The sequence below is a fragment of the Haliaeetus leucocephalus genome, unplaced genomic scaffold, assembly GCF_000737465.1.
Source record: "Haliaeetus leucocephalus isolate CR32 unplaced genomic scaffold, Haliaeetus_leucocephalus-4.0 Scaffold450, whole genome shotgun sequence".
Lineage (NCBI taxonomy): Eukaryota > Metazoa > Chordata > Aves > Accipitriformes > Accipitridae > Haliaeetus > Haliaeetus leucocephalus.
The window spans coordinates 16,805,856-16,821,404 of NW_010972886.1; the positions used below are offsets into that span (position 1 = coordinate 16,805,856).

Below are 15,549 nucleotides of genomic sequence, written 5' to 3' on the forward strand. Positions count from 1 at the left end.
CTAAAAAAACCTCTAAGTACATGGTTTGTAATGAATACTACTTAAAAGGTGTGTTGCTTAGCTTGAATAGTTGTCGTCTTCTAGCAGCAACTTGTTGAAGTCAAAATTAAATAAAAGTTGTAAGAATTTCCAGACTGATCTGGATTGTAGGGGTGCTTCATAGTGGTGATGATCTACATTTTTTTAACATTTTTTTTCCTGTTATTTCCAAGCTCAGCATGAATATGAATTCTAAAACTAAAAATATGTTAAAAAATGAATAACGGACAGAACTTGAAAATCGTTTTATGATGTATTCCTCAATACATAATTAAACAGGTAGCCATTATTGGCAAATAATGCTTACTTTTTTTTTAAAATGCTTTTCCAAATGCTTTTTTTTTTAAAGTTTATCTAATTTACATTCTGTCAGTAAAACTGAATGTGAAGGTTCTTTACAAATACGACTGAACATAATCATTGTTTCTATTTTTACTATAATGGTGTGCATATATTTATATTTTAAATATATAAATAGGTGCACACATGTATGTATGTTTATTTTAGAGGCTCTCAGGTTGTTAAACTAATTGTAAAAGTACTGAACCCTTAAGGATTTCAGAAATAAATTTTAAGATATATATGTCCATTGTTATCTAAAAAAAAAACCTAATTTTTTAATCTTGTTCCCTCTCACCTAAGGAGCAAGGAACTGCAAAAATGTTTGATTTTTAATTTAAATAATCCATACCTTTCTGACACCTCAAGAGTGAACTGGTCCAAACAAGATGACTGTTAGAACAGATAATTTTAAATCCTAAATGCCTTGACAGTATCCCTTTAATTTTTTCATTCTCTTTTGCTATCTAACCTCACAGTGCATTGATGTGGGCACTGGTTGTGCTTTATTTTGGGCACTGCTATATATTTTATTGCAGTAACCATTCTGTGCCTTAGCTGCTGATTTAGGATTTCCCCACCCCAGGCAACAGTAGGTGGAGGTGTGCGATATAGGTAATTTCCTATCTTTATAAAACTCTGTGATATAATTTTGAGGTAAAGTTGGAACAAAGCGGGAGTAATGATTTTTTTTTTTTTTCCCATTAGAGGAAGAATGCTCTAATTCTTTCTAAATAAATTGAGTTTAATTGACTACAGTTGAATTACACTTTTATCAAGACTTGTATTTCTTTCAACTGTTGTGGAGAAAAGGAGTGTCAAAATACTCCCAGGAATCTGTAGGACTATTTAATATTGCATTAAAGTTAATCAGTATTAAACATGAAATAATATATCTCTTTCCCTACCTACTACCACTGTATTTTTCAGTTCCCTCATATTGAGGCTATGTCACTTACATAGATAATTTTCTTTTCTTCTTTTCGCTTCCTTCCTAGGAATGTGCACACCCTTTGCTGTACCTCTACTTTTTCTTGTACAGGCTTCTGCAACTCTGTTGCCAGTTTCACTTGAAAGAGAACCATTTTTCCCAGCATGCTGGCTTGAGTGACTGGGCTAATACCTAATGGTTTAAAAAACCCCATGTTACTTAGGCCAGTGAGCAGATGCTTTCTTTGAACTGTGATAGGCCTTTCCATCAGTCTAGGTGATAGTTGTACAATAATCTTGGACTGCTTTTTATCTTCACACAAGAATGACGTAGTAAAAATGCCAAAATATCCATATGCCTAGTTCACTGGTAAATATATGGAGAAGTTTGAACCTTCTTGGCAGTTGTTGAAGCTATTCAGCAGAACATATTTCCAGAGAACAATGTGTTTTACAATTGTATTCGTCTTCATTGTTGTGGAAGCACAAATAAGTGACATCTTAAGCAAAGAGTCAGTGATTATGTCAGAAGTTGTAAAACTTATTTACATTTAGTACGTACTTGCTACTTGCTTGGGTGCATGTATACTGTGTAAAACTGTCATGAAACAAAGGCAAATCATCATAAATAACTCATTTTGTACCTGTTTGGTTACTATTTTCTGCAGAAAATCAATTTTGGAATATGAACCAATATCCGCTGAATTTTCCACAATAATAGTATTGATAATAAAAGAGAACTTCATTGAAGAGAAAAGCAAATCAAGAGCATAAAAGTCTCATACAGTAAGAAACTGCAGAAATGGATCAAAGATTTGACAGGAAGTTTAATGTGTACATAAGTAGAGGCTGACAGGAACATGCTGTGTGTGTCAAAGGTTCCAGTGATGGAAAACTGAAACACAGTGCTCACTGACCACAGCATGAGTCTTGACACACATTGTAAATAACCCAAAGATATATGACTGCATTAAGCAGTAGACTGGTGTATTAACAGCAGTAAATCTAGAACAGCAGAAGTGGTTGGCATATAGGACTTCCTCTGATTAATATTGTAACAGACTAATAAGAGTATTGCAGACATTCCAAACTGTACTATTTACAATGCTGTTAGTTTTCTTTTCCGTTTCAGAGTTGCATATGTGGATACGGGTCTTACCACAATCAAGCTAAAGGCTGAAGACTCTTGTGGTCGACAGCATCTCATGACTCTGAAGTTAAATGCAAAGGTGAATTTATGTGGGAGAAAATATTTTAAGGCTTCCTTGAAATAAATGGATTTTTGTTAATTCATAAGGATTTTAGAGAGTCGGTTTGTTTGTTAGTATGTCTATTCTGCAAGACAACGGTGGGGGGGTTTGTGAGAAATTTTTTTTATAGAGAGTTTTCAGACTTTAACTATATTTAAAATTAATATTCCATTATGGTTATGTAAAAATCTCTTCATATGAAACTGTGCATCACATGAAAAACACTTTATGATATTGCAGTTATTTTACTGGATTACAGACAAAGCCATCTGGAAGACTTTCATTCATTATCACTCAGTCCAGAGACTATGCATATATCAAGAATTAGAGGATGTTGGGTTTCTTCTTTAGCAAGTCTTACTCTTAAAGCTATAGAGATAAAGATTTATGAAAAACTGACTACAGAAGTGAGTTCCTTATGTTAAAAAAAATTTCTTCTTAGTCTAAATAATTGGCTGATTTTGACATTGCTTGCAAAGCAAATGCATGGTGTGCGCAGAAGCAGAAAAATTTTAATTCTTCCTGGTACTTAGAACTGAACTCAAATTGCACTGTTTTTCATAAAATTTCTCATTTCAAGGCATAAATCTCTTATCAGAAACTATGAACATCCAGGCTGTATGGTGACAATTGTATAGTAATAGCTGTTGTCTTCAAAAAGTTAGTCCAGGGGAAAAAGTATATCCAAAAGTGTCTAAACATTGTTGTTTGGGACTATCCTTGGTCCATCAACTGGAGTAATAATCTTGAAGGGCTGAGGAGTGGGCATGGTATTGTAAGATTAAATTTCTCCTTTGCAGATGTCCTATATTCCTTTAGATACCAGGATATTTTAGTTTTACATAAGACAAGCTAATTTTACCTCAGAGGGGAAAAAGGAGCCTGTGAAAAAAGTAGTCTTTGGGAATTGAGGTTGCTAAAGTGGTGTTGTGGTTTAACCCCAGCCAGCAACTAAGCACCATGCAGCTGCTCACTCACTTCCCCCCCACCCAGTGGGATGGGAGAGGGAATCAGACAAAAAAAAGTAAAACTTGTGAGTTGAGATAAGAACAGTTTAACAGGACACAAAGGAAGAAAATAATGATGATAATAGTAACAATATTAAAATGACAGTAATAATAATAATAAAAGGATTGAAATATACAAAACAAGTGATGCACAATGCAATTGCTCACCACTCACTGACCGATGCCCAGTTAGTTCCCAAGCAGCAATCCGCCCCCAGGTCAACTCCCCCCAGTCTATGTATTGAGCATGAGAAGCTGAAAAATCCTTGACTTAGTCTAAACACTACTGAGCAACAACTGAAAACATCAGTGTTATCAACATTCTTCTCATACTGAACCCAAAACATAGCACTATGCCAGCTACTAGGAAAACAATTAACTCTATCCCAGCTGAAACCAGGACAAGTGGATTTAAAAAAAAAAGAGTGAAACTATCCTACCTGCACAGAGTAATGAATGCATAATTAATTTGCTAGTCAGTCTGTTATTAAATACATCAATGGAGAAAATATATCAGGAAGTACAATTATGGTCTATTTAATGTGCGAAGAGAGTAACCAGACTGTATTGTCATTGTTTATAAGGGACCTGCTATCCCATACTTAGTATGACACTAGAAATTAAGTGCAGCCTGTTGCCCCAAAGTTTTTTCTTGATTTTATGACCACTGAAGTATTTTAACTATTTGGAAGCATAAAAGTGCAGGAAAAAAAATACAGTGCAATACCCATTTTTACCAAGCAACTGCCATGTTCAAACACTATTACACTTACGCATTGGCTGGTTCTGTTTAGCTTTAACTTATCACTGAACTGTGAGGGGAATCAAGATTACCTTCTTCTGTTCTTGTAAAAACTTGTGTATTTTTTTTATAGTAATAAATATCTGAAGTTGAGACTCCTCATAGCAGAAGAGAGCACCATCTAAAAACTAAGGATATAGTGTAATAAAAAGATTAGATTATCCAACTTGTCTATTGCAACAAGTAATCATCAATTTTTTATTTTTTTTCTCCAAGTGATTGTTATGATGAAGGATCAATTGCTTGTCCTTTTTAAACCATGTCTGGCATTTAAACTTGCCACAAGAGAAAATTTATATGTGAAACGTGGTTTTGGTGACATGGGGATTTGATTTTCCTTCATGTACATATCTAATACACTTGAAAAGACTTTGCTGAAGTATTTTTTGAAGGGATTTCATTTTATAACCTGCTTTAATAAAAGTATGTTTATTTCTGTTATGCTGTTTCTTTGATTAAGGTTACTATCTGAGCTAAACCTCTCCTCCCCAGCATATATTGCTGCCTCTTGTCTGTATTCTGGCAGATGGTTTTGTTCAGCCTTGCCCTCATGGATGCCATACAGTGAAATGAGTTGATGAGCCTGCTGACAATGTTTTCAGGAAGAAGGTCTTCAATAAGTGATTTAGTAAATTCTTTTTCATAAAGTTATCATGTGTATTCAGATAATCACCTAAATATTCCTTTGCTGTCACTCTTAACGGTTTGGATGTATTTTGAGGACTCTTCCTTAAAGCGCTGTCAAATGTTTCCACCTGTTATCCTTGTTTTATGTGCTTTGCGTTAGGAACTGTCCTTTCAAAACAGAAGTGTCTAGGAAATGGGGTGATCAATTCAAACCTGGAAGAATTGAGAATGGTCATATCATAGTTAGGTATGTTAGCCAAATCACGTGCTACACAATTTTGACTTTTGTAAATTATTAGGCTTAAACCTCGTAAGAAGATATATTGTTTAATGCTCAGATTACATTTCATGAAATAGTTTTCCAATTTATTTGGTTGAAAATGCCTGGTCTAGAAATCTTTATCCATTCACAATTTAAATAAATAACTAGAGAAGTTTTCTGAAAACAAAGCATGCATCTTTGCAAGTATGAAACTAAATACATTGCATTTTATTTATCAGATTTCATTTTGTATTGCATGAGAAGTGGGTTGGGTGCTTGCCATTTCAGATCTGAGAATTCAAATAGGCCACTGCAAGAATTTGCATACCATGTAGTAATCAAGATGCTTTGGTAAACATCTGAATGATTTGGCAAGGGTTGTGAAAATACTTTTTCTAGATAAATTTAGCTGCATGCTCAAAAATACAATATAAATATTTTGTTCAACAATTGCTTAAATTTTTTAAAGAATAATAGGATGGTTTCTGACATACATATTTGAAGGTAACTGTAATAACATATGATGTCATTGATATGCTCTGGTATAGTATTTTAAAATACTGTCTCCTGGGGAATAATTCACCTTATTTTATATAGGATTTCATTCTGCAAGGTCTAAAAACATTATGTACATATGTACAGAATCATTGTTGCATAGTTCTTGGCAATTATCTAGTGCACAGTACAAAACTGTGCTCTTAAAGAAAATTTGACTAAAAAATGCGGGGAAAATGTGCTGTAGGTTTTTTTTGGTTTGTTTTTTTTTAAAGTAATATAAAGTTAGAATCTGTTTGCAAGCACTTGTTCAAAGGCATCCTACAAAATACTGCATAAAATGAATTTATTTACCAAGAAAGTAAACACATAATTGGCTAGTGCTGCTGGGATTTAAATGAGGTAGTCCTAAAACCAATCCTACGGAAAAATTGTTCTGACTTAGTTTGTTCTAGGCGTACTTTTATACATTGAAAACAAGTTTATTTCTATGCAAGCATTGAAGTATTTCATGAAAAATAATACCTACAATACAAAACCACTAACACTACAATACAATACATGAACAGTAACGCTACAATAAAAGAAACTGTAACAGCTTTTGTGGCTATACATTTCTAAGTTGTAACCGCCTCCTGTCCAAACTGGTTGTTTCACTTCTCTTGCTCTCTCACTGCTGTTTGTCTGCCACCAATTTGATAAAATGGGAAAGCACAAGATATTCAAGTTATAGGAGTTGTTTTCAGAAAGTGGATGCCTAACAGAAACCACAAATGAAGGGAAATTAAAAAGCAAGTTTAAACAAATTTCTGTAAAATCATAAATCCAGTAAATTATTATTAAAATCAAGCAGTGAAGAATGGATGCTCTAGGGAAGCTGTGTCTCTTTTTTGCTCTTTGCCATAGAGAACCGTTTGAAACTAAGTACTGTAGAATTACATTTTACATAAAATAAAGACACATTTAAAAAACTGATAAATTGATTGATGTCTGATAAATAAGGACAGTGTCTATGTCTGAGGTTTACTTTGGATGGAGAATGGTTATGGGAGGCAGCACAGCTAAACTTTGCCTCTTTGTCTTAGCTCTCTAATTCTGTGAGGAAGCTGGGACTTTTTTTCATATGTCTCCCCAGATAAGATTCTCTGTAACATCTTCTTGTCTTGGCAGTTGATGCAATACTAATACAATTTCTATAAAACTGCTGTGGACATCATTGGTAGAATTTGAAAGGTTGCATAGGACTAAAGGAGGCAACTTCTCAGGTGAATAAAATTTTGGATCGGTGCTTTTATAAAGGACATAGTTTATTTGTAATTAGATGTTTCTTTCCTTTGCTACTTTATTTTTCAGAAAATACCATTTTTTTTCTCCACAGACTTCATATTGGATGCTGAACAGCAATAGATTTACTAGTGTAATGAATAGCGAGTGCTTGGAGTTATCAAACCTTTTATAGCTTCAGTTTTCTTAATACAGCTATTTTTTCCTCATTGATACCTTTTAATTTGGGGCAGGGGGTGGGGAGTTGTTTAATTTGGAGTGTGTGTTTATTAATCTCTTTCTAAATAGTTATATACTTACTGATTACTTTCAGTTTCAAAACAAAAAATGTTGCCAATCAGAGCAAATATTTTAGTTTAAATGAAAATTAGTTCTTGACCCATGAAAGGGTTGTTTGGGTTTTTTTAACCTTTCCTATCCAGTACAGGTAATTGAGGAGAATTTTTTTTTTAAATATTTGATGTTTTAAGTTCTTTTTTAATGTATCTGTGAACACTGAACACAGAAAACTGTGATTCTCCTGCCTTTACAAAAAAACGATATATAAAAACTGTTTACATGTAGATTTCTTCTTTAAATGATAATTAACAATCATAACTATTTCTGAAAATGCTTTACATACTGTTTCCTCCAACAGCCAAGTTCTCAAGATGCTTGAAATGCTTGTATTTCGTTATCAAATTTGGCAGCTAAGTATTAGTCTGACTTTAAACTGAAAAAAAAAAAAAGAAAAGAAAAACTGTATTTTCTTTCCCTCCCTCAGTATCCAACAGAACCACCAGATTGCCTTGTGGATTTTCCTGTTCAGTTTGCTATTTCTTGGATGCCACAGGTAAACTGCTGTACTGTACTTCTTTTTTTAATAACTGAGATACTTACACAATATGTAGGTGGTAATGAGGGGTTGGACTTTATTTTTTAACTCCAGCTTTTTTCACTGTGTGCATTTTACTTTTATACATCCTTATGTAAATGTAATAATACTGAACTCTATATTCCTTATGATAGTGTTTTAAGTATTTTCCTTGCCACATAGCTATACCTTGCATGTTGTATGCTTTGCACTCATACTGGCTGTTTTTTTTCTTAAGCTGTTCCTACAGCTGAAATATCTTTAGGAATGAGATTGGGAAAATATATGTGTGAGAAACAATTGTCTTATAGAAAAGAAGCACCCTCTAAAGTTGACAGAACTTAAAAAAGGCGGTCCCCCAGTTTGTTATCCTATATAGTTTTCATAACATAACAAAACCTTTTCAGTTACAATCAAAAGAACAACAGAAAAGTACTTAATAGAATTCCAATTTCATAGTTTAACTGATATCGTTAATATAAAGAACCAAAAGCCATTGTCTTTTTTTAGTGTCTCTTGCATTATTTCATGTATCTTTTTTCCTTAATAGAGCATGTGTACTTGATTAAATGGATTTAAATGTGGCCACTTATATGTAAGTTAATTTGAATTATCTCTAGAAAATAGTTGATGTTTAATTCCATTTAATTCAGGAAAATAGATTTTACATAAATGATTGCATTTCATAATTCTAACTGTTGTGAGGATTTCTACCCATTAATAAAGCCTGTCTTTATGGTACTAAATTTACATAGGGAACATGGCTGAAAGGTTGCATCAGAATGATTTTAGGACGGGCATATAATTTTGACTGCAAAGCTCAAGGTTCTGTGTGTCCCCTCAAATCCCCTAATATGAGAGCTTGAGGAACTAACTGCAAGAAGGGACCATTGCAAGTAAAAAATATATTTAGTTTCACGTGTAATTTTAGGGTTTGATTCTCTGGTGTGGTTTGGAACAATTTAAACAGATACTGTTTTTCCCTTAAATTATACTGGATTCCATATACTACAGGCAGGATTTCAAGTGCTGTTTCTAACCTCAAACTTTATACATACTTTTAATAGTATTTTATTAATTTTACAGTTTTGCAATTTATGATGCCTCAAATTAACAACATTTCAAATGTCCTTGACAGTCATTACTTCTCTGTGTTTACGGTTTGTAATTTTAAAGCTACTAGCTGGCCTTGTGTTTTAATGAAATGTTCTTGAAAAACATGATATGAAGCAGCCTCTGACAAGTTAAAGATGGGAGCAAATGTATTAATATTGACACTACAACCAAGTAAAAATCTAATGTTAAAAATATGACATTCTGATGCTTGAGATTTTAAAATCTTTTTACAGTTAGAATTACCTATGAACTATTTGAAAACATGAACAATAGATGTTTGTATTTAACTGAAGACCAGGTTTTGAAATCATGAGATACTAATTCTAGCTGCTGATAGCCTGCTTTAATACTGAACCAAATACCAGCAACCTGTGCATTCTGCTGGTAGAAATGCTTTAGTTGTAGTCTTTTTTGAAAATTGACCTTATCTGTGGAGTGACATGAACCTAACACTTCTGGAAAAAAAAGTCTGTAGTAGTTGTGTAAATTGTGTTTATTTTCAAAATGTATAGAAATCATTGCAGTGAGCAGTCTTCACGCCATGGTAAAATAAGGGTTAAGCTTAGGTAACACTGAAACACCACTGGTAACAGAATTTAGCGGGTCCTCAAGTGGTTGAAAGTTTTGGTTCCTAAAAGGCAAAACCCCCATGCTATACCTATTTTCTAGTAAAGTAACATGAAATTTTGATACTGATAGGTCTTAAATTTTAATATTTATTGGTCATCTTTAATGTAAAAACCAACAAGGCTTAATTAAATTTATGCAATCGCACTGTTAGAATCTAAACACCTATGAAAGAAAATATAAATAAATTTCAGGTAATTGATTTTTTATGTTTTTTTTTCACCCCCCTGTGTGTGCTGTTGCCTATTTCAGGTTCTTTTCAGTGCTCATGGACTTCAAACTTGAGGGTTTGTTGCGTGGTTGTTTTGTGGGGTTTTTTCTTTTCTTTTCTTTTTTTTTTTTTCCCCTCCCCTCCGTATAATAATAGACATGGCTTTATGGCATCCATATTAAAAATGGGTAATTTTCCTTATGGTCCCTGTCTTCCTGCTGGGTTGATAATGTTTTGATGTATTTTTCTTTTGCTCTGATGAGAGGTCTGCTGCTGCTGCTCTGACATATTCATTTGGATGAATAATTATAACTTGCACAATGTCAAGCTGAAGATGGTAGGGTTTTGTGCGTCATGACAAGCCTAGTAGCCAGTGCAGGTGTCTCACAGCATGATCAGCAACAGCCAGTGTATTCTGGCTCAGAGGAGACATTTTAGAGTAGTAAGAAATCAGCACCAAGGGCAATGCTGCTGCTGCTACTGTTATAAGTGCCAAATAAATGCAGAGTGCTTCTCAATGACAAGTGCAAGAACATCTACTTATTTCAGTTATATTCTTTTTCTAAATAACCAGATAAATGTGCTGTCTCCACATTTTAGCATACACTGTAAGCATGGGTCTGCAGTTTCACTGCATCTATATTCTGCTGCCCTCACATCAGGGTATTGTTTCTATACTGACCACTGCCCACCTGGTTGGCTACATGAAGGTCATGAGAGTGGAAATTAATGACTAATGAGGTCATGCAGCCAGCCAACAATGAAACAGTAATACAAGATTCAGAATGTATAGTGGTATGAAAGAGGTTATTCAGTTATTTTGATGAAAACACAGTAAAATGCATCATAATTGTGCTTTTTCTTAGCAAAGGAGCTTCACAGACACCAGTTTTATATGCCTCTATAAATACAAAAAATGGAGATGGTTGACAAGACACTTTATAAAGATTTCAGAGTGTTGTGTCTCATTTTGATTTGTGCTAAGGAGGGGGAAAATTGCTAAAGTTCTGTTTGTGAGAAATGAACAGTTCCCAAGCAAATCTAAGGAATCATAAATTATTTAGGTGATACAGGTGATCCCTTTTCCAGTCAACAACTGTTTGCTTTATTAAACTGTATTTTACCTATGAATTCATAAAGGGCAAACAAGTAACAGCACCTGCATTTTAGGCTACTTTACCTTTTCCATTAGGAGGCTTTGCAGTTGTGTGAGGAAGAATTTTAGCAAAAAAAAAAATCTCAGAATAATGATCACATTTTAATCTTTAAAAAAAAATAATAAATTGTGCTGTATTTGCCTCAGTTAGAACATTTTTACTACTATTTGGTTAATGTTTAGTCCATTGAGGATTTGGACCAGGTGTTTGAAATTTGGCAGCATAGCCATGTAGTACTTCTTAAGAGTTACTGAAAGGCTTCATGGATTTTATGGCAGGAGCAGACTCAAGACTTTCTTTTTTTTATTCCCAGCCTCTATGGCTCTAGAAATAAGGACCAAGAGTAGAGTGACTTTTTTCCATTCCTTCTTAATCCTTTAATTGCAGGAAACAGTGTATGGGCAATAGGGGTGAACTTGGGAAGGTGTTTGAGTTGGAGTAAAGTAAAAAAAGAAGGAAGGGGTTGGCATGAAGAGCTACCAGTGATGAGATGGAGACGAGAGTGCAGAGGGTTGAACAGAAAGGTCCAGAATACCTGATTTTCACTGACCAAAGTAAGTGCTTTGTCTCCTACCAGTTGTTGAACTGGATGGAGGATACATGTAGTCTGACAGCACAAAGGTAACATTTGGGTCAAAGTTTTCGAAAACTTCTGGGGAATCATCACAGTTGATATGTTTACTTGTCTGTTTTCCTGTAAAATAACCAATTTAACCCAGTCTCTACAAACACCTGTTTTCAGAAGTGAAGATCACAGAATCATGGCCCTCCAAATTAACATGAAATTGCTGTTCAGTCCAAAGGACTATGTTGGTATAGCTTGTGTCACTATGTGTCAGATTTTTGCCTCATAGAGCCTTGAATAACAAGGACTTTGAGGCTGAATATATGCTTTGTTGGGAGAGAAAACTCTGTGTGCTGAGAGTCACTTACAGTGCTTTTTCAGGAGTCGTCACTAATCGTATTCTTTGTTTTCTACACTCACAACTTGAAATTTGAAAAATCTGGAGAAGTGTTGAGTGTTTAAAGCTATGACTATGGTCACGGGAGGTGATGTTCTAATAAAACCAGTCCTCTTAAAGCCAGATGAAAGGATCTCAAGCTGAGTGTTCCCAACTAACATTTTCTCAGCCTCTTGGTTTTCCATATGAAAACACAGAATGAGGCCATCTAATGTGAAAAATGCATTCTGATGGTAAACCCAATAATGTTTTTGGGCTGCTCAGCTGCTGTGGTGGTCATTGTAGAGAGCCGAAGGGAACGGGGTCATTAAATCATGCAGCATATCTCTGTCAAAAACTTACCAAGCTCCCACTTGAAAGTAATGAGGTGTCCTGGGACTGGAGGGCCTTCTCAGGACCTCAGTGCTCTAAGGGAGAGAGGAAGCCAGCTCCGGCTGCTGATTTGGTATGAATTCACATTTGATGGGTCTTTCAACCAGCCCGAGCTCTCGGTATCTTGTACAACTGCCATAGCATAGGTAACAGTAGCTAATCATCGCATCTCCTCTTAGGCTGGTTTGCTAGTCTAAACCAGTAAAACTTTTTTGACCTTGTCGAATGGCGGAGTCTCCATTCCTCATCTTAGAAACAATTTTGTCCCAGCCACGGTGGGTTTGCTTGAGAAGGTCTGGTCAGAATCATGCGCCCTCATTGGTGCCTTCTGCCCTGGCTTCAGTAGTGCCTGGTCAGGCTGGGGATCAGGGAGCACAGCTGCAGAGGGATCGCCTTCCAGCCACTGCAAGAGATGTCAGCGATCCCACGGGGGGGGGAAATAGTAGTATGTGATCAAGTTAGAAAAGACTGTGATATCCACTTGTGCAAAAAACTGCATTAAGGTTTTGTGACTATTCCAGCACTAGTATTTCCTCACCTCTGCTAGCTAGTCATTACTACTCATATGGGCAGCTGATGTCAGTATCCTCAGTAGTTAGAAATAAAATGCAAGGTTGATGCTACACATTAAAAATATCTTCATTTTGTTTTAAGTTGTTGTGAAAGATTAAACTGCCACAATGTTCTCTGTTTTTGTAATGGATGTCTTGCCTGATGAGCATGGTAACCCTAGCAGATACAGAGGATGGAGTAACCAGTTTGGTTTTGCTAGTGCTTTTTAGAGTCAGGGCACCCAGCGATGATATCCTGAATTATGAATGTCTTATTTTCCAAAGAATATTTGACATATTTCATACAAATTGTAATGTATTTGTACAAAGGTTACCAAGAAACAAAGAGCTTGTGCTGTTTGACATTATTAGTGACTACCTTGGTGTAGTGTAGACAAAAAAAAAAAAAAGCATGATAGCAGTCTTTTCTAGGAAGAGTGTTGGGCAATGACCAAAAATTAGTTGGTTAATCAAATAAAAAGGAACGTTACAGTTTTCATGGTTTGCATGACAAGCATGTGATGTATTTAAATAGCTATAGATGCATTTATGTATATAGCAGGAGACAGCTGGCAACATCAATGAAGCATGCAAATAAGATCAAATGAACAGTGCATTAAAAAAAAAGATTTAACTACCTTTTTAAGGAACATCATTGAAAAATTACAATTAGTATTAAAATTAATTGGATTTTAAAACTTATCTGTGGGTTATAATCCCTTGATGTTTCTTTTTTCTAGTGAAACCCTTTGAATTCCCGGAAGATAAAGATAAAAATGATTATTAGAGGATTTATCTGTATGTGATATAGAAAAATGTAAAAAATCAAAATGGAAAGCAACTGTTGCAAGTACCAGAAAATTATGCTATTAATTTAAGTGTCATCAGAGCACAAAAGATCACATTTCAGGACTGTGTGAAAATTATTAAAATACTGGAAATAATAGTACTTAAGATGAAGATATTATACTCTAAGATGTGGTTAAGTGACTGACACTATTATATCACTTCAGGTATTATAAAAGTAACAAAATGCTTTTAAAGATAATAAGCGTTACATTTTGAGATTGGCAGTATTCACACTTTTCTGCTTAAGTGCTTTCCTACTTTAATATAATTTAATAACAGCAGGAAAAAATGTAGCATTTTATTTCTAAGCTACACCGTTTCTTTCTAAAATATGTATGTGTAAAATATAAAAACTTATTACATATAAAAATCATATTTCTTCATCTGAAAATGTTCATATAATTTGCTTCTTTTTGTCCAGGTGAGAAAGGAAGAACATAATCACTAAAGATTAAAGGAAACCATTCCATGTATATTTTGTGTTATTTATAGAAAAAAACCCCTTTAAGAACTGATCACTTGCTTTGCTTTTCCTTTTTGACCCCAAGAACTCTTTCCCAGGCCAAAAGATACCTGAAATATTTTTGTGTTATCTTTTTGGGGTTTTAGAACATATGTTACCATCTCTTTATCCTAATTGAAGAAGGAAGTCCTGTCCGTTCTCTCCTATCCTTCCTGCTTTTACTCATGCGTTTAATTGGTCAGTTGTGTTCTGTGTAAACGATTCCAAAATCCCCTTCGGTGCTCCCAAATGATTCCTCTCTTTCCACTCTTGAATTTCCCACTACCAAACAATTTGAGAAGGAAGTTATCCAGGAAGAGTTTGTCTCCAAAACGCTTCCCCCCACCCTTGATCTCTCTTCACTGCCGCCCTTGTCTAGTTCCTTGACACCTTCACTTTTTTCCTGTCGTAGCTTCGTCTCTCCCCAGGAAGCCACATTCTCATGGCTCCTTGTTCTCCTGCTGGTCAGGTCAGGACACTTGCCAGTTCCTCCGCCGATTCCCTCTGACGTCAGGCTCAAAACCTGTATGGGGCATTACGCCAAATAGAACTCCTCTCTGTTCTGTTCCTCCTCGTGCATCCTTCACCTCCTTTCGGTTCCCTAAATTCATGTTCTGTACCCTCTGGGCATCTGCATTTGGAAAGGGGTTAACTTGACTGCTGAGTGTTTTCTCTGCTTGGATAAGTCCTTCCCTGTAGAAATAGTTACTTCTCTTGTGCTCAGTGATGATTTTAAGAAGACTTCTTTTGCATTGCTGTTCTGTATATTCTCCTGTATAATGAAAGATTTTTCTGATTCCATCTAATCCACTCTCAAATACTGAAATCCCTTGAGTGTAATCCTCTGATTATTAGACGGTTTCTTCTTCTCTTACCATACTTACATGGCTTGAAATCTAATGTTAAGTACCTGTTTTTATACTGCTTAATTTTGAGATAATTATTATGCCATTGTTAGGCTATATTTCTTAGAGTCTTTAAAAAATAAATAAGCCACATTAGTTATGTGGGTATTTCTGTGTATTTATATTTGGTACTACTGCCATGTTGCTCAGCTGAAGTAGAGACAAAATATCAGAATGTTAGAAGTTTAACAGTAGATAATGATGATTTTTACTTTAATTTTACAGTAGTTTGTTACAAGGCAAATTAATAGTTGTTACCAGTTTTCAGAAAAGTTTTCTGAAAAGGAGTATAAAACACTATCAAATCCAGGTATGATGCATGTATATCACGAACTACCAGGATTAGAGTACTTATTTGTACTCAGGATACAACACTGTGTTGTTTCAAAAAAACTATGAGGTTCAACCT

At 34.9% G+C, this 15,549-nt stretch overlaps 1 protein-coding gene across 2 annotated transcripts in view; it reads left to right on the top strand.

Annotated features, from left to right (window-relative positions):
- FANCL (Fanconi anemia, complementation group L) overlaps positions 1-15,549 on the top strand; it is a 31,750-nt gene that overhangs the window by 11,349 nt on the left and 4,852 nt on the right. The window contains exons 6-7 of one of the 2 annotated variants that reach the window (XM_010574849.1): positions 2,441-2,537; positions 7,799-7,882. In XM_010574849.1, coding sequence (XP_010573151.1) covers positions 2,441-2,537; positions 7,799-7,882 — 181 coding nt within the window. The remainder of the gene's footprint in view (positions 1-2,440; positions 2,538-7,798; positions 7,883-15,549) is intronic. The other variant, XM_010574848.1, reaches the window with a different exon arrangement.